The following is a 22248-nucleotide window of genomic DNA, read 5'->3' as shown; positions in this document are numbered from 1 at the left end:
TGACTTGCTAATAACAGCTAATCGAACAGGTGTGAGGTGGTATCTCATTGCCATTTTGATTTGCATTTCTCTAATAGCTAAAGAAGATGAGCATCTTTTCATATATCTGTTGGCCATTTGTATTTCTTCCTGGGAGAAGTGTCTATTCATATCCTTTTCTCATTTTTTTATTGGATTGTTTGTTTGTTTGTTGTTGAGTTTTATGAGTTCTTTGTATATTTTGGATATTAAGCCCTTATCTGAGCTGTTGTTTGAAAATATCATTTCCCATTTAGTTGGCTTTCTGTTTATTTTGTTATCAGTTTCTCTTGCTGAGCAAAAACTTCTTAGTCTGATGTAGTCCCATTCATTAATTTTTATCTTCACTTCTCTTGCCATTGGAGTCAAATTCATAAAATGCTCTTTAAAACCCAGGTCCATGAGTTGAGTACCTATGTCTTCTTCTATGTACTTAATTGTTTCAGGTCTTATGTTTAGATCTTTGATCCATTTTGAGTTAATTTTTGTACAGGGGGACAAACTGTAGTCCAGTTTTATTCTTTTGCATGTGGCTTTCCAGTTTTCCCAGCACCATTTATTGAAGAGGCTTTCTTTTCTCCATTGTGTGTTGTTGGCCCCTTTATCAAAAATTATTTGACTATATATATGTGGTTTTATTTCTGGACTTTCTATTCTGTTCCATTGGTCTGAGTGTCTATTTTTCTGCCAATACCATGCTGTTTTGATTGTCGTGGCCCTATAATAGAGTTTGAAGTCAAGTATTGTTATGCCCCCAGCTTCATTCTTTTTCTTTAGGATTGCTTTGGCTATTCGGAGTTTTTATAGTTCCATATAAATCTGATGATTTTTTGCTCTATTTCTTTAAAAAATGTCATTGGAAGTTTGATGGGAATTGCATTAAATTTGTATATTGCTTTGGGTAATATAGCCATCTTGATTATATTTATTCTTCCTAGCCAAGAACAAGGTATATTCTTCCATCTCATTATATCTTTTTCAATTTCCCTTAACAATGGTTTATAGTTTTCATTATATAAGTCCTTTACATTCTTTGTTATGTTTATTCCTAAGTATTTTATTTTTTTTGTTGCAATCGTGAAGGGGATTATTCTTTTGAGTTCCTTCTCAGTTGTTTCATTGTTGGCATATAGAAAGGCTATTGACTTCTGTATGTTAATTTTGTATCCTGCGACCTTACTGTATTGGCTTATTGTTTCTAGTAGTCTTTTTGTGGATTCTGTGGGGTTTTCGATGTATAGGATCATATCATCTGCAAAAAGTGATACCTTTACTTCTTCTTTTCCGATATGGATGCCTTTTATTTCTTTGTCTTGTCTGATTGCTCTGGCTAGAACCTCTAGTACCACATTAAATAAGAGTGGAGAGAGTGGACAACCCTGTCTTGTTCCTGATTTAAGGGGGAAAGCCTTCAGTTTAGTGCCATTTAATATGATGTTAGCTGATGGTTTATCATATATGGCCTTTATCATGTTGAGATATTTTCCTTCTATACCCATTTTGTTGAGAGTCTTAAACATAAAATTGTGTTGTATTTTATCGAAAGCCTTTTCTGCATCTATTGATAAGATCATGTGGTTTTTGTTCTTTGTTTTGTTGATATGGTGTATTACATTAACCGTTTTACGTATGTTGAACCATCCTTGAGATTCTGGGATGAATCCCACTTGATCATGATGTATTATTTTTTTAATATGTTGTTGTATTCGATTTGCTAGTATTTTGTTTAGTATTTTAGCATCTGTATTCATTAGAGATATTGCTCTGTAGTTTTCTTTTTTTGTGCCATCCTTGCCTGGTTTTGGTATGAGGGTTATGTTGGCCTCATAAAATGTGTTTGGAAGTATTGCTTCTTCTTCAATTTTTTGGAAGACTTTGAGTAGAATAGGAACCAAGTCTTCTTTGAATGTTTGATAAAATTCGCTGGTATAGCCGTCAGGGCCTGGACTTTTATTTTTGGGGAGGTTTTTAATGGTTTTTTCTATTTCTTCTCTACTGATAGGTATGTTTAGGCTTTCTGCTTCTTCTTGACTCAGTCTAGGAAGGTTGTATTGTTCTAGGAATTTATCCATTTCTTCTAGGTTGTTGAATTTAGTGGCATAAAGTTTTTCATAGTATTCTACAATAATTCTTTGTATATCTACGGTGTCCGTGGTGATTTCTCCTCTTTCATTTTGGATTTTGTTTATATGAGTTCTTTCTCTTTTTTCCTTGGTAAGTCTTGCCAAGGGTTTGTCAATTTTGTTGATCTTTTCAAAGAACCAGCTCCTTGTTCTATTAATTTTTTCTATAGTTTTTCTGTTCTCTAATTCATTTATTTCTGCTGTGATTTTTATTATCTCCTTTCTTCGGCTGGTTTTGGGTTGTCTTTGTTCTTCTTTTTCTAGTTCCTTAAGGTGGGAAGTTAAGTGGTTCACTTGGGCTCTCTCTTGTTTGTTCATATATGCCTGAAGCGATATGAACTTCCCTCTTATCACTGCTTTTGCTGCATCCCATAGATTCTGATATGTCGTATTGTCATTTTCATTAGTCTGTATATATCTTTTGATCTCTGCACTTATTTCTTCTTTGACCCATTCATTTTTTAAAAGTATGTTGTTTAGTTTCCACATTTTTGTGGGATTTTTTTCCTCTTTTTTGCAGTTGAATTCTAGTTTCAAGGCTTTATGATCAGAAAATATGCTTGGTACAACTTCAATTTTTCTGAATTTGCTGATGTTGTTTTTGTGGCCCAACATATGGTCAATTCTTGAGAATGATCCATGTACACTGGAGAAAAATATATACTCAGTCACTTTGGGATGAAATGTCCTGTAGATGTCTATCATATCCAGGTGCTCTAGTGTTTTGTTTAAGGCCACTATGTCTTTGTTGATTCTCTGTTTGGATGACCGATCTAGAGCCGTCAGCGGTGTATTGAGGTCTTCAAGTATGATTATATTTTTGTCAGTTTTTGTTTTAAGATCAATAAGTAGCTGTCTTATATATTTTGGTGCTCCTTGGTTTGGTGCATATATATTAAGAATTGTTATGTCTTCTTGATTCAGTGTCCCCTTAGCCATTATGAAATGGCCATTTTTGTCTCTGAGTACTTTTCCTGTCTTGTAGTCAGCATTATCCAATATGAGTATTGCTACACCTGCTTTTTTTTGGATGTTATTTGCTTGGAGTATTGTTTTCCAGCCTTTCACTTTGAATTTGTTTTTATCCTTGTTACTTAGATGAGTTTCCTGTAGGCAGCATACAGTTGGATTTTCTTTTTTAATCCATTCTGCTACTCTGTGCCTTTTTATTGGTGAGTTTAATCCGTTTACATTTAGTGTAATTATTGATACTTGTGAGTTCCCTATTGCCATTTTATAGATTGCTTTCTGTTGGTTTTGTGTCTTGTTTGATCCTTCTCTTTCGTTTTTCTATCTTTTGTTTTTATTTGGTTGTATTCCATACATCTTTCCTCTGTTGCTATCTTTTTTATCTCATGTGCTTCTGTGGTGGTTTTTTCAATGGTGGTTACCTTTGAGTAATGAAAAGGGTCCCTACCCTGTTCATTGTAGCGAACTATTTTGTGAGTACTTTTGCACTCCATCGTCCTTTGCTACTGTTAATCTCCATCTTCTCCCCCTCTTTCTTTTTGTTGTTGTCACAGTTTAAATTTGGTTTTATTGTGTTCTTCTTGGAGCTTTTACTTGTGGCTCTGTTTTTTTTTGTTCTTTGTATCTGATTGGAGAACCCCCTTTAGTAATTCCTGGAGTGGGGGTTTTCTGATGATAAATTCCCTCATCTTTTCTGTATCTGTGAATGTTTTTATTTCTCCTTCGTATTTGAAGGATAGTTTTGATGGGTATAGTATTCGTGGCTGAAAGTTCCTCTCTTTCAGGACTTTAAATATTGGGGTCCACTCTCTTCTAGCTTGTAGAGTTTCTGCTGAGAAATCTGATGATAATCTAATGGGCCTTCCTTTATATGTTGTATTCTTCTTTTCCCTGGCTGCCTTGAGAATTTTTTCTTTGCTGTTGGTTTGTGTCAATTTCATTATGATATGCCTTGGAGTAGGTTTGTTGGGGTTAAGAAAACTCGGAGTTCTGTTTGCTTCTTGAACTTGAGGCTTTAGTTCTTTCCACAGGCTTGGGAAGTTCTCATCTATTATTTGTTTGAGTATGTTCTCCATTCCATTTTCTCTCTCTTCTCCCTCTGATATACCTATTATTCTTATGTTATTCTTTTTGATGGAGTCAGATAATTCTTGTAGGGCTATCTCATTTTTTTTTAATTTTTGAGTCTCTTTCTTCTTCTCTCTGTTGTGCCTCAAGTTGCTTGTCTTCTATTTCACTAATCCTCTCTTCTATCTGACCTATTCTATTAGCTAAGCTTGTTATTTCGTTTTTCAGCTCGTGAATTGAGTTTTTCATCTCTGTTTGATTTGTTTTTATAGTTTCAATTTCCTTGGACATATATTCTTTGTGTTCATTGAGTTGTTTTCTGAGCTCCCTAAATTGCCTTTCTGTGTTTTCTTGTATATCTCGGAGGATTTTTAGTATTTCTATCTTGAATTCTCTGTCATTTAGCTCCAAGGTTTCCAATATATTAAATTTTTTCTCCATAGATTTTTCCTCATCTAGCTGTGTTACCTCTTTCTTTTGTATCCATGATATTCGATTTTCTCTTCCTTAATGGCATCTGAGGGTGGTTTTGTTGATAGTATTAATGAGATTTAATAAAGAATAAAAAGTTAAAAAAAATAACAATAAAAAAAATAAAAAATCGAAAAGAGTTGTTTTTTTTTAAAAAAAATTAATAATGAAATAAAGAAAAATAAAATAAAAATTAAAAAAAAGGAAATTATTCCCCCCCCTCCTTTTTTCCTCTCCTCTCCTCTCCCCTCTTTTTTGAGAAAATCTTGTGGTGGACTGTGAATTATAACAAACAATGCCTGTGATGGAGGGCCTGAATTGGGGAAAAGTAATAAAGGGGCAAAAAAAAAAAAAAAAAGGATAGAAAAAAGAAAAAAAAAGAGCGTATGGACCCACAAAAAGCAAATAAGGAAAAAATTTGGGACAAGAATGAAATGATTTGCTTTTAGGTGTTGGTTGTCTAAGAGTTATGATGAGAGGAATAAGAGGAAAATGGAAAAATGGGGGGACAAATTAAAAAATTACTATTGTATTTAGTGGAACAAGAACTAGATAATATGGAGAGCCAGGGATGAGAGCACTGCTAGTGAGTTAAAAAGGTGAAGTAAAAACCCCCCAAAATGCCACAAACATAGGTTTGAGTCCCAGATAAGATAATTTGTTTGTTATTGAGGTTTGAATGAGAGGAGATGTAAAGGAGAAAGGAAGAAACTAATATAGAGGGAGAAAAGAAAGAGAGAGAAAAAAAGAGGTAACCACTAAAAGAAGAAAAAAGAAAGGAGAGAGAGAGAGAGAGTTAAGGGTTCTGGAGTGCAACCCTCATAGAGAGAAAGGAAGAGAAGAGAAAAGATAATGGGAGATGTAACACTTATGGGTAGTGTAGTTCAAGGAGACGAGAGAGTAAGACCGGTAGAGAGTTAATCGGCCAAATTGGAGGAGGAAAAAAAAGTATCAAGAATGAAGATAAGAGAAACAAACGAACAAATATAATAAAATGGGATAGGTTATAAAGTCTGCAGATTATTCTTGATTTTGAGAGGTTATCTTCTTGCTTTTTCTTTTCTGTCCCTCTTCCTGGTTGGTGACTCTGTACCCCGGGTTCTGCCCCTTTGGCACGCTCAGGTAGAGGTTTGCAGTTGATAAGTCTCTATGGCAATGTCATGTATTGTGTTTTAGTCTCGTTGGCAGTCGAAGCTCAATAGCATTTATAGGTTCCGACAGTGAGAGAGTCCGTGTTCCTGGAGCCTTTCTCCTAGTCTTTCCTTCCTTAATTAGTAGCCTGATAATCCAGCTATGGGGTTGCTGCTGCCTCTGCCTGGATAGTAAGAGGCTCAAAGAGCTGGCAACTCCCCACTCTATTTCCACTCAGCACAGGGCTCTGGGTAAGGCTCAGTCAGTCAGAGCTGCTAGCATAATCAGGCGGGCTTTCCGCCCACTCAAAGACCTCTGGCTCTGCCACTCTGTCCAGAAACAGAAGCGGGCGCCCACTTCCAGGGCGCTTGGAGGAAACTCTCACTCACTGTCTGCGACCAGGATATCTGGCCAGCAGTCTCACGGTCTGAGTGAAACCCCCAACCGCAGGGAAAAGTTGTAGCGTTGGAATTGAGTCTCACTCCGTCCCCGTGCGCGGCTTTTGCAAGGCACTGGGGCGGCTCGAGATTCCGCTTTGGCCCACACAAAGGCCCCTGACTCTGCCCCTCTGTGCGATAACACGCACTGCCGAGGCACTCGGAGGAATCGCTCACTCCTTATCTGCGCGCGCACACCAGGATATGAGGCTGGCCGCGGTTCCCTCTGAGTGAAACACCCTCCAGCACGGAAAATCTCCACCGTTGGAATTAGTTCTCACTCCCTCCCGTGCGTGGCTTTCCCAGGAAGAAATTCTCGCCCACTAACTGCGCACCGACCAGGAGACCGGGTAAAATGGCCGCTCTGCTTTTCTTTCTTTGTTTGGGTTTGGCGCAAGTGTTAGCTTGTATTGCCCGGGTTGCCACAGGATCAGATTTTCCTCGGCTTGGATCTCTGTGCCACAGCCTGGTTCGGCCGTTTGTGCTGCGGCAGCCTGGATCTATTCACCCCCTTTGCCCGCCTCAGTTTCTATATTCACAGTTACCAGAGAAAGCCGCCCTGTTTAGGTTAGTGAGGAAGGAGGAGCATTTCTTACTCCCTATTTCCTTCGGGCTTTGGTTATATATTTAGCCAATTTTTCACTCAATCATACCTTTGGGTGTATTGCGAAGCATCTGGAAGCTCCAAGTATAGGTTTTTCTGTTTCTGGTTGAAGATCTTGTTGAGTTTTGGGGGAGAATTATCGGTATCGCTTCCTACCCCGCCATTACTCTGACGTCATCTCACAGCATATTTTAAAACATGAGGAATTGGAAGGAATCCAAGAGGAAGAGTCAGACAGCTGTGCTTTGGTTCTGATTCGGTGGGTAAGGAGCAGGATAGCACGGAGAGGTTATGTACCCTCACCTGCACTGTGCTTCCCCTCAAGGTTCTATCAAAGGATGAACGGATGTTTGGAGAATACACCGGCACTTGTGCAGATATAAATTTTTCTGTGATAGTTCCTTGAATGATTGAAATGCCTCTTCCTAAATTCACTGACCACTTCTTTTTTCTTAATTGATTTTAATTTATTGTGTTTACATAGATTCTAGGGTCTCCCCGAATGCATCCCCCCTCCCCCGTATTCCCCTCAACATTTCCCTAGCCCCCCTCCCATAGCGTCCTCCCCCCTTCCCTTCAGGTTTATCCCATCCTATCATCCCCTCTCTCTCTGTTCTCTTTTCCTCTGGTCCTTTTGATCTCTCCTCTGTCTCAATTCTGTTCCTCAGTTCACATTGTTCATTGTATTCCTCAGATGAGTGAGGTCATATTGTATTTTTCTTTTTTTAAAATTTTTTCTTTCTTTTTTTGCCTGGCATATTTCACTTTAACATAATAGTTTCCATGTCCATCCATGTTGTCACAAAATGTAAGATATCCTTCTTTTTCATGACCACTTCTTAATTCTCAAGTCCAATGCATAAGTTTCAGTTCTTAATTTACTTGAGTTTCCTGCAACATGTAATATAGATCAGTGGTCCCCAACCCCCAGGCCACAGACCAGTACTGGTCCGTGGGCCATTTGGTACCGGTCTGCAGAGAAAGAATAAATAACTTACATTATTTCCGTTTTATTTATATTTAAGTCTGAATGATGTTTTATTTTTTAAAAATGACCAGATTCCCTCTGTTACATCTGTCTAAGACTCACTCTTGACGCTTGTCTTGGTCACATGATACATTTATCCATGCCACGCTAAAGGCCGATTATGAAAATATTTTCTGACATTAAACTGGTCTGTGACCCAAAAAAGGTTGGGGACCACTGATACAGATCATTAACTCTTTCTGAAATATTTTCCTTCATTCTCTAGTTTACCTTTTCCTGGTTCACTTTCTATTTCTCTGATTGATTCTTTTCAGGGTTTTTCTTTCTCTGTCCTCCTTAAACACAGAAAGTTCAAAACATTTTATTCCTTGTGTTAGTGAGCTCCTTTCTTTCCATAGTTCTAACTACAGCTCTATCCTGAGCTCCACCTCACATTTTCAAGTATGTGTAGGACATGGAACATCTCAAACTAGATAGCACATGTTGACTCTAAACTTACTGTCACTTTGTTACTTATTTCACCCACCTCCTTCCTCAAACTGCAGCTACTTTATTAACAATTTTACATCCCAGCCACATTGTGTTCAGCTCAATTTCTCATGTCCTAAGAGTCTGAGTAATCTCCATATCTAATTGATTTCCAAGTTTTCTTAAGTATTTCTCAAAGCAGTCCTCTCCCGTTATTCTCCAATGCATTTACCTTAGTGCAGGGGTCGGGAACCTTTGTGACTGAGAGAGCCAAGAACGCCACATATTTTAAAATGTAATTCCGTGAGAGCCATACAACGACCCATGTACGTTACACATTATCCAATAAACATTTGGTGTTGTCGCAGAGAACAGCTGTGATTGGCTCCAACTACCCGCAACTATGAACATGAGCGGTAGAAAAGGAATGAATTGTAATACATGAGAATGTTTTATATTTTTAACGTTATTATTATTTTTATTAAAGATTTGTCTGCAAGCTAGATGCAGCCATCAAAAGAGCCACATTTGGTTCGCGAACCATAGGTTCCGGACCCCTGCCTTACTGCAAGTCCTTCAATATCTGTGATATTGGGGAAATTCTTATTTCAGCAGCCTCCTAAATGGTCATAATCTCCCTCTCTCCAGTTCCAATGTTATTTCTTTTTAATTTTCCCCACTCCTCCAGAGTTTCCTTTATTGCATGAAATTATATGCACATCACACCCTTGCTTAGAATCCTATAATAGTTGAACTCCTATTTGATATTCATTTAACATGATGTAGAGGCTTTCCATTATATAAACGGTACTTGCCTTTTCAGTCTCGTGGCCCTCCACCCCACCCACTATGCTTTAGCTAAATAAACTTATATAGTGATCCTTAAGAGTTTGCATTTGCTGATAGTTTTATAAATTTTTATGTGCTCTTCCTTTTGCCTCTCCCATTTTGTTTTCCTGGTGAACTCTTACAAGTCTTTCAAGATTCTGTTATCACTTCCTCATCTCTGGGATCCCATGGTGCTGTGTATAAATCTTGATCATAGCACCTTTTACAATGTCCTGGGAAGGATCTCATTCCTCGATCTCCCTAAAGGAAAATACTAGTCACATTAATTATCTGCGACACCCAGCAGAGTACCTGACATATGACAGGTTTTCAATGAATATTTGCTGAATGATTCAAGATTCTGAATTAGGTCATCTGGACCTCTGCTGTTTATAATAACTTGGGTGACTTGATGAAGTTTCTTCGGGTTACAGCTTCCTTAGACTGTAAAATGAGGAAGTAGACTTAGATCTTCTATAAGAGCCTCTCTAGATTTAAGACTTTATGGTTGGCACCATTGCCTATTAGAAGTTGAAACATAGTTTATCTGATCACAGAATGTTTAATAAAAATTTACCAGCCCTGGTTGGTTTGCTCAGCAGTAGAGTGTCTACCTGGCGTGAGGATGTCCCCAGTTCGATTCCCAGTCAGGGCACACAGAAGCGACCATCTGCTTCTTTACCCCTCCTCCTCCCTTCTCTCTTTTTTTCTCTCCTTCTTTCTCTCCAGCAGCCATGACTCAGTGGATTCAATTGATTCGAACACATTGGCCAGGTGCTGAGGATAGTTCCCTGGAGCCTCTACTGCAGGCTCTAAAAATAGCTGGGTTGCAAGCATGGCCATAGATGGGTAGAGCATCAGCCTCAGAGGGGATTGCCAGATGAATCCTGGTTGGTGTAAGGTATTTTTTCCTGCCGAGAAGGAAGGAAGGGGCCAGAGCCATGAAGTGTGGAATAATGAAGTCTTTATTGAGTATAGAGCGCTTTCCACCTGATGAGGTTCCCTGGTCCCAAGAAAAGATGGAGGCCAGGGAAGTCGCAAGTGGTGACCCATGTGGGAGATATTTAAAGGATTCCTAGAGTTAATATGATGTGATGAAATCTCACTGGCTGGCAGATGGTCGCTTTTTTCCAAAGAGCTCCTGGGAAGTTTCTTTTGGCACCCTTGGTTGTGGGCAGTCCTAGCCAAAGTTCGCAGGCCTGACCTTTCCCCATTATCCACTGACCTTACCTTCTGATCTTTTGTGTTAAATAGAATAAGGGTGCCATTTATTTGTCTGGCTACTTTCTGCTGAATAGGGGCATCATGGAGAGGGGGAGATCAGAGGGTGGTAGCTTTGAGGGGTGTCAGGAGGAACATCTGTTTGGCTGTGAGTTGAGAAACTTCGCGGATGTGGTCCTGTAAGGATTTTAAAAAAAGAGGAGTGATAGGGGGATTTGCAGGGTCCAGCCTTTTGGTGAGTCAGAGATGGATGGAGTCGAGTGGTTCCGACTGCCAGTGGTCCTGTATGGAGGCAAGCTTGAGGCAAAACTGCATGTCAGGAGTGGCGTAAAAAGGGGAAAGGAAGGGGTCCCATCCATTCCCATAACCGAGACCCATGAGGGAACTAGAGGTCCAGGGTGTGTTGGCAAAACAGAGAAAGTCGCCCCCGTGTCCACAAGAAATGAGATGGACTTACCCACTAGTTGCAGCATATTCTGGTTCTCCGAGTCCAGGCCGTGTCCTAGAAGTTTGAGCAATGCACTCACCTAGCTGGCTTGGCCTCTCATTCGGGTGGCTTGTCCTCCATGTAATGGCACTGAGGAAAAGCCTGTTGCCCAAAGGGGCAATTGCTCCACCAGTGACCGGGGTGCTTGCAGTCAGGGCAGGGCTCAGTGGGCAGTCACGGGCAGGGGTCCTGCCGGGACCAGTGATCCTGCTTGCCACACTTAAAGCAAGCTGCTGGTAGGATTTCTCTTTGTGGCTTGGACTTGGGTTGGGCACTTCCTGTGCCTTGCCTCTGTTGCTCTGTCAGCCTCAGGGTTGACACAAGAGCCTAGGTTTGGAGCATTACCTTCCGCTGTATGCAGGCCTGGCAAACAGCCTTGGCCTGTTTCTACTAGTTGGGACCATTAAAAACTTTAAATGCCATATTCACAGGTCCCGGGTAGGGGTTTGGGGATTGAGAATAAGAGGAGGGGGGCTTGTGGGGAGCCTGGCACCCAGATCCAGCAGGAAACACTGGAGCCAAAGGCAGGACAGGGCCAGAACTTCTTGTAAGAAAATTGGGGTTGGGCCTTGGGTTCCTGCAAACTGGTGTAAGGGTCAATGCTAGACTGAAAATGGCCTGACGGAGGAGGGGTTTAAGAACACTATGGAGAAGGAGGGGCCCCTGGTCAACAGGGGAGGAGAATGAGAGACTGGTAGTGGTGAATAAGAAACAGGGTTTTGCAAAAGGAGGGGAGGGTGCTCTCGGAGGGAAGAGACCCGAGCGAAAGAGGTCCGCAGAAGGACTAGAAAGAGGCCCCGAGAGTGGGGCACCTCCAGGGGTCAGGCAGGAGGGGGAGAGAGTTGGGAGTCCGCAGAGAAGGAAAGATCAGGAATGGAGGTTTTAGGTGAGGTTTCCCTGGCCAGAAAAAGGCCTGTGCAGTGGAACAGGCAGCAGAGAGATTAAGGACGGGTGTGTGAATAATTAGACCCGTGGGAGATATTTAAAGGGTTCCTAGGGTGGTCGAGCTAATATGATGTGGTAAAATCTCACTGGCTGGCAGACGGTCACTTTTTTCCAAAGGGCTCCTGGAAAGTTTCTTTTGGCACGCTTGGTTGTGGGACGTCCTAGCCAAAGTTTGCAGGCCTGACCTTTCCCCATTATCCACCGACCTTACAGTTGGGGTGCATGCGGGAATCTGTCTATCTCCCCTCCTCTCATTTGGAAAAAAAGAAGGAAAAAATGTATAAATACAGTGTGTCCATAAAGTCATGGCGCACTTTTGACCGTTCACAGGAAAGCAACAAAAGACGATAGAAATGTGAAATCTGCACCAAATTAAAGGAAAACTCTCCCAGTTTCATACCTATTCAGTGCAGTTTGGTGTGGGCTCACACAGATTTTTTAGGGCTCCTTAGGTAGCTATCCCGTGTAGCCTCTACAGACTCGTCACTGACTGATGGCCTACCAGAACGGGGTTTCTCCACCAAACTGCAGGTTTCCTTCAACTGCTTATCCCACCGAGTAATGTTATTCCTATGTGGTGGTACTTCGTTAAAAACGCGCCGATATTCACGTTGCACTTTGGTCACGGATTTGAATTTAGCAAGCTACAGAACACACTGAACTTTCCTCTGTACCGTCCACATCTCGACTGGCATGGCTGTGGGCTGCTCCGCTGTTACGTCATCATCTGCATGTGTGCACATGCTGCCACATCATCCTACAGAAAACTGAGAGTGTTTTCCTTTTATTTGGTGCAGATTTCACATTTCTGTCGTCTCTTGTTGCTTTCCTGTGACCGGTCAAAAGTGTACCATGACTTTACAGACACACTGTATTGTAAAAGGGAGAAATTTCACATAAAATTCTGAATTTCCTTTATTTCTTAACAAAGCAAATAATTTGACTATACTGGGCCCAAATCCCTCAAAGTCTACAATGGACTCTAGCTGACTCATGCTGTGCCTTTAGGTGGGATGTGTGTTTCCGCTTGGCCAGCATGCCCACCTCTCTTTCCTCTCACGGCTCCTCTTTGCAGGGACAGAGTCTAAGGTGCTGCTTAGTATCATGCTCACACAGTAGTTTTCTCCAATAAAGATGAGAAATAGAAAATATTTCTTGTTCCCATTTCTTTGTCAAAAGTAGAAAATAAAAGATAAGTGAAGAGATTTTGTGTTTCTTATCCCTGAAGTTTTTTTATTCTTTCTACTTAAGTGCATCTGGACTTGTGATGTCCTCAAGATCCTTTCAGAAAATAGTATTGCCTCATTATAAGCAAAGGCCAAGCCAATCTATCTTCTTATTGCAATAATTTGGTGAAATTAATCATCTAAAGAAAGTGATGCCTTTTATCTAACAATTACATTATGTTTAAATATTTATCATTAGAAGATTCTCTGCTTTTTTCTTTTTTTTTTTAATTTTTTTTTAATTTTATTTATTCATTTTAGAGAGGGAGAGAGACAGAGAGAGAGAGAGACAGAGAGAGAGAGAGAGAGAGACAGGGGGGAGGAGCTGGAAGCATCAACTCCCATATGTGCCTTGACCAGGCAAGCCCAGGTTTCGAACCGGCGACCTCAGCATTTCCAGGTCGACGCTTTATCCACTGCGCCACCACAGGTCAGGCCTCTGCTTTTTTCAAACCCCATGCGAAGTATGCCCAGCCTTTCAAAGATGCTTAGATGTAAGGTGTAAAGACTTGCCTACCTAATGAGCACACGGAGGTGATGCTACTTGTTCCTTCATTGTTCCTGCTACGATTATTGATTTGCGTTTGCATTTTTTGCTGGAATTGTGAAACCCGTCTACTGCAGAGTAAAGGGTTAGGAAAGCAGACTGGAATGAGCCGATGAGGCGGGCTGAAAACCTGAGCTTAGGGAGGCTGGCCTCTCCAGATAGAGAAAACAGCCGCCCTCCATTTCCTTCTCCTGCCTTTTTTTTTTTTTTTTTCTTTTTTGCATGCAGGCTAAGAAGTTCAACATCTGATTGTCAGTCCTCAAAGAATAATACCTCCCTTGCAATTTTGCTGATACCCCTATTCCTTAGCTTGAAACCAAAGAGGGCGGGAGACGACTGCCGCTGTCACTCAACCCCAATATCCAATGGGAGGAAAGTAAGCCCCGCCTTCTTCCTGGGCTGTACTGCGGGCATGCGCAGTGGGCGTCCCATTGCCAACACCCATCAGCTGATAATTGTAGCTGGGGGTTCTTGGGGCCGTGGGAGCCTGTGACCGGAGGACGAGAAGGAGAAGGAGAAGGAGAAGGAAGCCGGGGAGGTTGGGGTAAGACGAGCACGGGGAGCGGGATCCGTAATCAGGCCCCGGAGTGCGATGTGCTGCAGCTGCCGCGCCTCCTTGTTTATACGCGTTGTCAGGTGGCTGCCCTACGCTTCGCGGGAGGCAGCGGTCGGGTGCTTCCCAGGTCCCAGAGGGCCCGCCGCTCCCCACGACCCCCGGCCGGGCGCGGGTGGGCGATCAGGCGGCCTGGCCAGGCGGCCGGGCCGGTCTAGCCACTCCCGCGCCTGCAGCTTCGCCGCCGCCCCCGTCCGCCCCGGGCCGCGCTCGCCCCGGCGCACCTGAGGGCTGCGCGCACCAGGGCGGGACCGGCCCGGGAGCCAGCCACGCCAGCCCCGCCAGCCCAGGCGGCCGCTTCTGCCGCGATCTGGACGCGAACTGACCTCTTCCTCTTTTTAACCTATTAATTAAAAAAACATATCTTAAAGTTCTCCTTCTGGATATGGAATAACTGAAAATATATGGCTATAGTAAAGGAGCCATATACGTTTGTTCAGAGGCGCATTGTGGTTGATTTCCTACTTAGCTTGATTAGAGCTAATTTTTCTTGATCTTCTTAGTTCGTAAATACATAAAACATTTCAAGATGCCCCCCTCTCTCTTGTTTTCTAGGTTGTTACTTTCAATTAAAGTATAAAGAAAAAAAATAACATTACTCTTCTGGTCAAATGCTGTATTTTTCTCTCAAGTTTCTTGCATTTGCCTGGCTTTATACAAAAGCCATATATTAATTTTGTTTAATTCCCATCAGAGTATCCTGACTGTAACTATATATAATTTAAAACTTGTACAGAATTTGGAAGAAAAGGAAATGATTATGAAATGCTGTTCTGTTAGTAATGTTGGAGGTGGTCGTTCCTTCTGGGGTGGCCTGAGGCTCCCCAGAGCATAAACTGATAATGGTGTTGAACTGTCTTGTGATGTGGACAAGCCTCTTCTTTGCAGGCCACTTGGAGACATTTGTCTCAAACTTGTGACTAGTTAAGAATTATGCTGTAGTTTCAAAGTTTCTGTAGAAGTTAATATGATACCATATTAACTGCTTAAGGTCTAAGTCATCTTTCTTCAGATCTTTTATTTCTGCTGCTCTTGATAAGAAAGTCAAACCAAAAGTTTTGTTTAGGATACCAAGCTTTAGCTAAGTGCTGGTGGTTTAAAAATATATAAAGCATTTGCAGTAAGTCTGAGTAAAGTTTGCTGTGATTCCATTTAATTTGAAAGCTTAGTGTATGAAAGGGTGTAAAATAATCCTTGGTATTGTGAACTAAACAAATAATGAAATAGTTTTAACAGATGGAAGAGCTGAACTAAAGGATGGGGTTAAGCCCTCATATTTCTATTCCAGAGGTAGGGTTAGGTATTAAACAATGCACTAACTAGATCATTTAAAATGGTGATTAGCACTGTGATGCAGGAAGTTAGAGAGGTCAATGGATTGTGGCAGCGTACGGTCAAGTGACTTCTCGCTTCAGATCCGAGTGGTCACCAAAGGCTTCCCTAGCATGTGACTAGATGTGCTTGGGGAAAAAAGGAACCAGTCACATGGAGATCATGGGAAAAACAGCCTTCTAGGGATAGGAAATGGCACCAAGCACAGGCCTCAAGGCAGCAATAAGCCCGGGATACTCAATCTGCAAGAAGGCCCTGGAGTTCAGTGTCTCAGTAAAGGTGACATTTACCCTCAAACTAGTTGTGTGTTCTTAGGAAATAGGTACATTTATTCACTCATTCTACTGATATTTATTAAGCACCTATTATATAGCTAATACTGAGAATAGAGCAGTCTACAAAATAGACCTCCTGCCCCTCATTAATTGGTTATATAAAGACTTTAAAAAATACATTAAAATGCCTTTCAAGATGCCTCCCCTTCTTGTGTTTTAGGTCGTTACTTTCTTTAAGATCAGATATGAAAAAAAAAACATTGCCTTTTCTGTCAAATGCTATATTTTGACAAATTTATTTTTACATTTTGGGGACATGAAGTGAAGTGAAATCCAGTGTTTTATGCTAGTTAAGAAACAAACCATTTCTCTTGCTTTGTCCCTCCCTGAATGATTAGTGTCTTGTCCAAGTGAGAGATTTCTGGTTGCCAGTTCCACTGGCAGGTGGAAAGGAAACTGGTGAGATCCTGCGTCTTCAAGGACATGTAGACGCTAAGTAGAGTTAAGAGTATGACTTGCAAAACACGGATGTGAGACTCATTTCTTTATAGGTTATTTGTGTGTGGGAACAGAGGAGCCTTCCCCCACAAGAGACTAGAAGAGAGTGCATAAATAAGGAAAAGGAACACTTCCTCATTCAGTGTGTTCGTGTTGGCTGTGAGCCAGTTTTTCTAGACCTGTAGTTGGTAGAGGCAAAGGCAAAAGAAAGATGTCATTAAGCCAGGAGAAAATGGTTTCTATCCATGTAATGGAATATTATTTGGTTATAAAAGAAATGAAGTTCAAGTCATACCTCAGTATGGATGGACCTTGGAAGCGTGCTGAGAGAAAGAAGCCAGTCACAAAAAACACGTATTGTGTAATTCCATTCATATGAAATATACAGAATGGGCAAACCTGTGAAGATATGAACTAGCTTAGTGGTTGCCTACCGCTGGGAAGGTTGGAGAGGAAGGAGGAGTGATTGCTTATGGGGATGGGCTTTATTTTTAGAGTAACAAAATGTTCTAAATGTGTGATGGTTGTACAATTTTGTGAATATCTTAAATCACTGTTGGATTGTATACTTTAAGTGGATGAATCACCTAATATCTGAATTACATCTCAATAAAGTTCTTACTGAAAAAGAAAAGATGCAGAATTTTGAGGTCCAGTAGGTGGTTGATAGGATGCTTAGTCTCATTGAATCCCCAGATCCAGTCTTGTTCTGTTGGAACCCAGAGCTTCAGGTCACTGCAGGCGCAAGTTCAAGGCTCTCTGGCAGGAAGTTTATTCCTGCTCCCTGCTGCAGTGGTTCTGCTGTCTGCGTTGAGGTTTTAATTTACTCTTTTATGAAATTGGGTTTGTTCTATGTCTAGGACGTGGTGAGGTCCAGAGGGCCCAGGATAGATAAGTTGGACCTGTGGATCAGTGAAGAATAAAGAGCATTTAAAAGCTCCCAGGAATTTCAGGGTGGCCAGAGTTTGCTCAGTGTTAAAACGAGCTTTATTTGCTGCTACCTACTTTAAAGGGGAGATTTTGAAATTGAATTTAGTCAGTCTATTGGAAATGCTTTTCTTTTCACAGAGGTACAGTGTTAGGTCATTCCTCTCTTTTTCTTTTGCTCTTGTCTCCCACTTGTCCCAGCCATGAATCATCTGCCCTGGAGTAGACTGGGCACCTCTCCTTCCTTTGGTAAACGACAGTGTGTTTGCCTTGTCCACATGTTCTGAGTCTAGCTACTCCAGGCTTTATTGCTTTGCCTTTGTTTTCCATACCAGTCATACCCACATACCCAAATCTTATGCTTCTGTATCATGAATTCTCTCCAGATAAGTGTGATAATGTTGCCTTTTCATAGTCCCTGTCCCTATTGACCTTTTAATGGTTTGTATTGCTTTTATTGTTTTACATTATTAACTTTATTTTTTCTCCAAAAAGACAAAGTTGTTGCTTCATCTTTGTTGTTTGGCTTGCAGTTCTCATGTGCTTCTCTGAATGCTGGGCCTGTGGCAGGCTCGTAGCAGAGTGTCGGCTCACCTGCTGACCACCTACAGCTCTGCAGTTTTCAGTGCACACTCAGTGAAAAGATGGTGTGGGACTAATTCAGCTTCTTTGTTGTGCACATCCTGTACACAGGATGCTGCTTTTTGTTCTTTCTTTTCAAAGTCTGGGTGGTGTGGTGTGGATAGGAGAAGAAAAGCTCATCTTCCTTCTTACTGTAGCAGTGCCCCAGCTTAGCTCCTGGAAGAAGAGTTGTTCTTGCTCTGTCAGGAAGGTGTGTGTGTGTGTGTGTGATGAGGATTTCACAGGGTATTCCTTTTTTCCTCACTTGTTGGCTTTGTTCTTTCAAATTAGAACATTTTTTCCCCCATTAAAATGAGAGCTCCATTAATCATATGTTCCTGAGCTGTTACTATGTGTGTTAACTTAGATATAGTAATGGAATTCCTGGGGAAAGCCTGAAGTCTGTATTCCATTTAATAAATATTTAAATAACTGGCCTGTGCCAGGAACTATTTGAAATGTTGTAGAAAGAAAGATAAATAGCAGGTGGGCCCTGCCTTATACTTGCTCACAGTTTAGTTAAAGAAAAAAAAATATAGACAACTCAAATTATATACAGAAAAGGGACTTAGTAACTCTTCTTTAGAGAAATTAGAGAAGTTCAAACAGAATGTACAGTATGAACCTTATTTTAACATGTTTTAACTTGACTTTGTCCTTTAAAGTTCAGTTGTCTTTTTTTATAGACATAGGAGTTTTACTATGTGACATGTCTGTTTGATAGATTTCAACCCTGTTGGGTTCATTGGGTTTTTACTTGTAATCTCCCAAATTGACATTTTGTGAAGCCAATAACTTTAAAAATACAATTATGTGACTTTTTTTATGTTATTTAGGTGGCTGCTTAGAAAACTGCGTAGCCCACCAACATCTGATGAAATTTGTTGCTAAGCGAATCAGCCATGTCTTACACTCCAGGGACTGGTGGTGACCCCACTCAGCTGGCGCAGCGTATCTCTTCCAACATCCAGAAGATCACACAGTGTTGTGAGTTGAGTTTTAAACTGCCTTCACTGTTTTCAATTCTTAACTGAACTTGGTGGAGATTAATAAAAGGGCAACTACTAGTGATTGAGGGAGGGAGAAGCATTCCTTTAAGAATAGATCTTAAAAGGCGAGAATTCTTTAGAGTGGATATAAAAATAATTGTATGTACAATAGATAATACTTAACTGCATTTTTCTTTAGAGCTTCAGGCACGTCACACAATAATTTCATGAATGAAGTAAAGATTTAGAGAAGTAGACACTTAGGTTTGTTTTAAAACTATCTGGTTCTAAATGAGATTGATGAGACTCACTGATGAAATCTCACCAGTTTGGAACTGGGTAGCACTATCAAGTTTTTAAGGAATGTATGTTTATAAAAAGAAAAAATCTGGCAGGATCTGGTTTAGGTTGATTTTGTAAAGGGTGACCATGTGCTGTGTTATTCAGGAGCAGGGAAGAACTAAGAAGGGAACATTTTGTTGATGAGGCAGATATAGAAGAAGACTATCAGGATTCCTCACAGATCCTTTGCTATGTCTGTCAAAGACAGAATACTAGGAGACCGATCCAATGTGGCATTTTTTTTAGAAATTATTAATAGTACTCCCACCTTGGCCGGTTGGCTCAGTGGTAGACCTTTGGCCTGGCATGTGGAAGACCCAGGTTTGATTCCCAGTCAGGACACACAGGAGAAGCGCCCATCTGCTTCTCCACCCCCCCCCCCTCCTTCCTCTCTGTCTTTCTCTTCCCCTCCCACAGCCAAGGCTCCATTGGAGCAGAGTTGGCCCAGGCTCTGAGGACAGCTCCATGGCCTCCTTCTCAGGTGCTAGAATGGCTCTGGCTGCAATGGAGCAGTGCCCAAGAGGGGCTGAGCATTGCCCCCTGGTGGGCATGCTGGGTAGATCCCGGTCAGGCGCATGCAGAAGTCTGTCTGACTGCCTCCCCGTTTCTAACTTCAGATATATACACACACACACACAAAAAAAGAAATTAATATTCCCCAGGAGATATCTATCTCTCTATCTATCTATTTATCTATCTATCGATATATATATGGCTAAAAGAATCACTGAGCCTATAGATTTTTTGTTTTGTTTTGCATCACAGCTCATTGCATAACTGGACCATTCTGGTCATCTTGCGGTCAGAATTTTGGCCCTCTGGGCATTACCTGAGCAGTGCTCTTTCCGAGTGTTAGTAGTTTTATTCTTCAGTTTACTTCGTTAAGGGTACTCTTTTTTACCCAGATGCTAACACCTTGCAGAAATAAGGACTGTTTTCAGATGACCAAACTGTGTATCTTTACCTAATCACTAGCTTCCCAACTATTATTTCTCTACATGAGTGATGTAGATGAGATGTCAGTGTGTTTTTGGACAAACGGAGTAAAACTGGATTATAGATGTTTCTAAAAAAGTACCACTGTGCACAGCTGTGTAGAAATATGCTTATTCTGATTTGGATTAATTCTTGTTTTCTATGGCTGTTTTCAAAGGAGCAAGGAAGTGAACAGTGTAGAGGCATCATGCTGTCCACAGCGGAGACCGTGGGACGGGTACCTCCAGGATTGTCCCAGTGTGTCCCAGGGCACCAGCGTTGCCTGTTCCGATGATGTCAGCAGGGCCTCTCCTTTCTGTGGCTTCCCTGCTACTGATTAGAAATAGCACTGGTGACCATGTGAAAATTAAGAGAGCTTATCATTTTCACTTATATATGTGTGGAAAATTGGACCTTTGTGTAAGAAGGCCAGGAGACCTTGCTCCAAGCAGGCATCCCCAAACTACGGCCCGCGGGCTGCATGAGGCCCCCTGAGGCCATTTATCCAGCCCCCCGCCACACTTCCGGAAGGGGCACCTCTTTCATTGGTGGTCAGTGAGAGGAGCACTGTATGTGGCGGCCCTCCAATGGTCTGAGGGACAGTGAACTGGCCCTCTGTGTAAAAAGTTTGGGGACCCCTGCTCCAAAGAATAGCGTAGGTATTGCCACGCTAAACGGCACCAGGACTTGTAGGCAGGAGAAGTTCCTGTGGTGCACTGAGCTGGTAGTGGCAGGAAGCACGTGGTGGTATGTAAGCTACATCAGGTGGAGACTGCATGTGGGCTTGAACAGAAAGGGGTGAGGGTTAACTTCAGTGAGGTCGTGCTGCCCGAGGAAGAGAGCAGCTGACCCAGACGGATGAGAGGTGATAAACTGCAGCAGGGCTGCATGTACATGGCACAGTTAATAGCTGGGTATGCGACTGCATTGCGATTCAGGGCAGCATCGGAGCGGTGGCCAGACCCACTCCTGTGCCTTGTCATGACCTGTTCCTATGGGGAGTGCTCAGCCGTGAGAAAGTACAGTCACCACCTTTCGATATTTGAAGCACTGTCTTGTATAAAACATAAGAAACGTATTCCGCATGATTAAAAGGTCTCCACAAATGAACAGAAGCCACAGTGGTCAGACTTTAGCTGCAGGGAAGAAATAAGGGCTTTCAAATAACTGGAGTTGCCTGCCTCAGGATGAGTGTGACCCCTGTTCCTGAGTGACCAGCCTGTGGTGGTCAGATACTTTCCCTGTCTGTTATTAAGAGTTATAAATTCTGAGATACTGGTTCACACTAAGCGGCTTTTATTTTTGAGAGGCTGACTTTATTCATGCTGCAAATAATTTATTGAGCATCTACTCCTTAGCATGTTCAGAAAAATACAAAAAGAAAAGGAAGCTCCAGTGTGGCTGACACACAGCACTTGAGGGTAGAGTGAGCAGAAATTCAATAATGAAATCAGAGAGGAGGTTGGGCGGCTCACCTAGAGCCTCGGAGGCTGCCTGGGGAGGAGTTCAGATTTCATTCTAAGAGGCAGGGAAGAAGTGCAATCAGATCTGCACTTTGAAAAGATTGATTTGGCTTCATGTGGAGAACAGACTGGGGAAGTAGAAGAGGGACGCACTGGCCATCGCAGGGTTCTGAGGAGAGAGATGTTGGCTTGCACCAGGGTGGTGGGCTGTGGGGACGGAGAGAAATGAGGGATGTTCTCCGGAGGCAGAGCCAGCGGAACTTGCTGGTGAATGTGGATGGACTGAGAGAGAAAGAGAGGCATCAGGATGACTCGTGGCTTTTGCACTGAGCAGCCAAGTGAATGGTGGGGAGTGTGTACTGAGACGGCAGACCACGAGAAATGGTGAGAGTTTGCTGTGGTCAAGTAAATCTTGAGATGTCTTTTAAACATCTAAGGGAAGATGTCAAACATCTATTTTAGATATATGAGTTAGGAGATCAGAGTGTCATCAGAGTATAAATGGTATTTAAAATCATAGGTCCAAAATGATCACAAAGGAGTGAGTAGAGTTAAGAGAAAAGGCACAGAACATTAGAAAATGTCAAGGTCGGGAAGGCAGGAAGAAAGCAGCATGAAGAATCAGAGGAGTGACTGGAGAGATAACAAGAAAATTAAGATGTGAGTTTCTAAATATATAAAA

At 41.8% G+C, this 22248-nt stretch overlaps 1 protein-coding gene across 1 annotated transcript in view; it reads left to right on the top strand.

Annotated features, from left to right (window-relative positions):
* The first annotated feature begins 13952 nt into the window (after nt 1-13952).
* STX7 (syntaxin 7) overlaps nt 13953-22248 on the top strand; it is a 45191-nt gene continuing 36895 nt past the window's right edge. Inside the window, exons 1-2 of the mRNA XM_066248041.1 lie at nt 13953-14075; nt 18634-18784. Of these exons, the coding sequence (XP_066104138.1) occupies nt 18700-18784 (85 nt within the window). The 5' untranslated portion in view covers nt 13953-14075; nt 18634-18699. The remainder of the gene's footprint in view (nt 14076-18633; nt 18785-22248) is intronic.

This window comes from Saccopteryx bilineata, chromosome 12 (assembly GCF_036850765.1).
Source record: "Saccopteryx bilineata isolate mSacBil1 chromosome 12, mSacBil1_pri_phased_curated, whole genome shotgun sequence".
Taxonomy (NCBI): domain Eukaryota; kingdom Metazoa; phylum Chordata; class Mammalia; order Chiroptera; family Emballonuridae; genus Saccopteryx; species Saccopteryx bilineata.
This window is presented reverse-complemented; position numbering and strand designations above follow the sequence as displayed.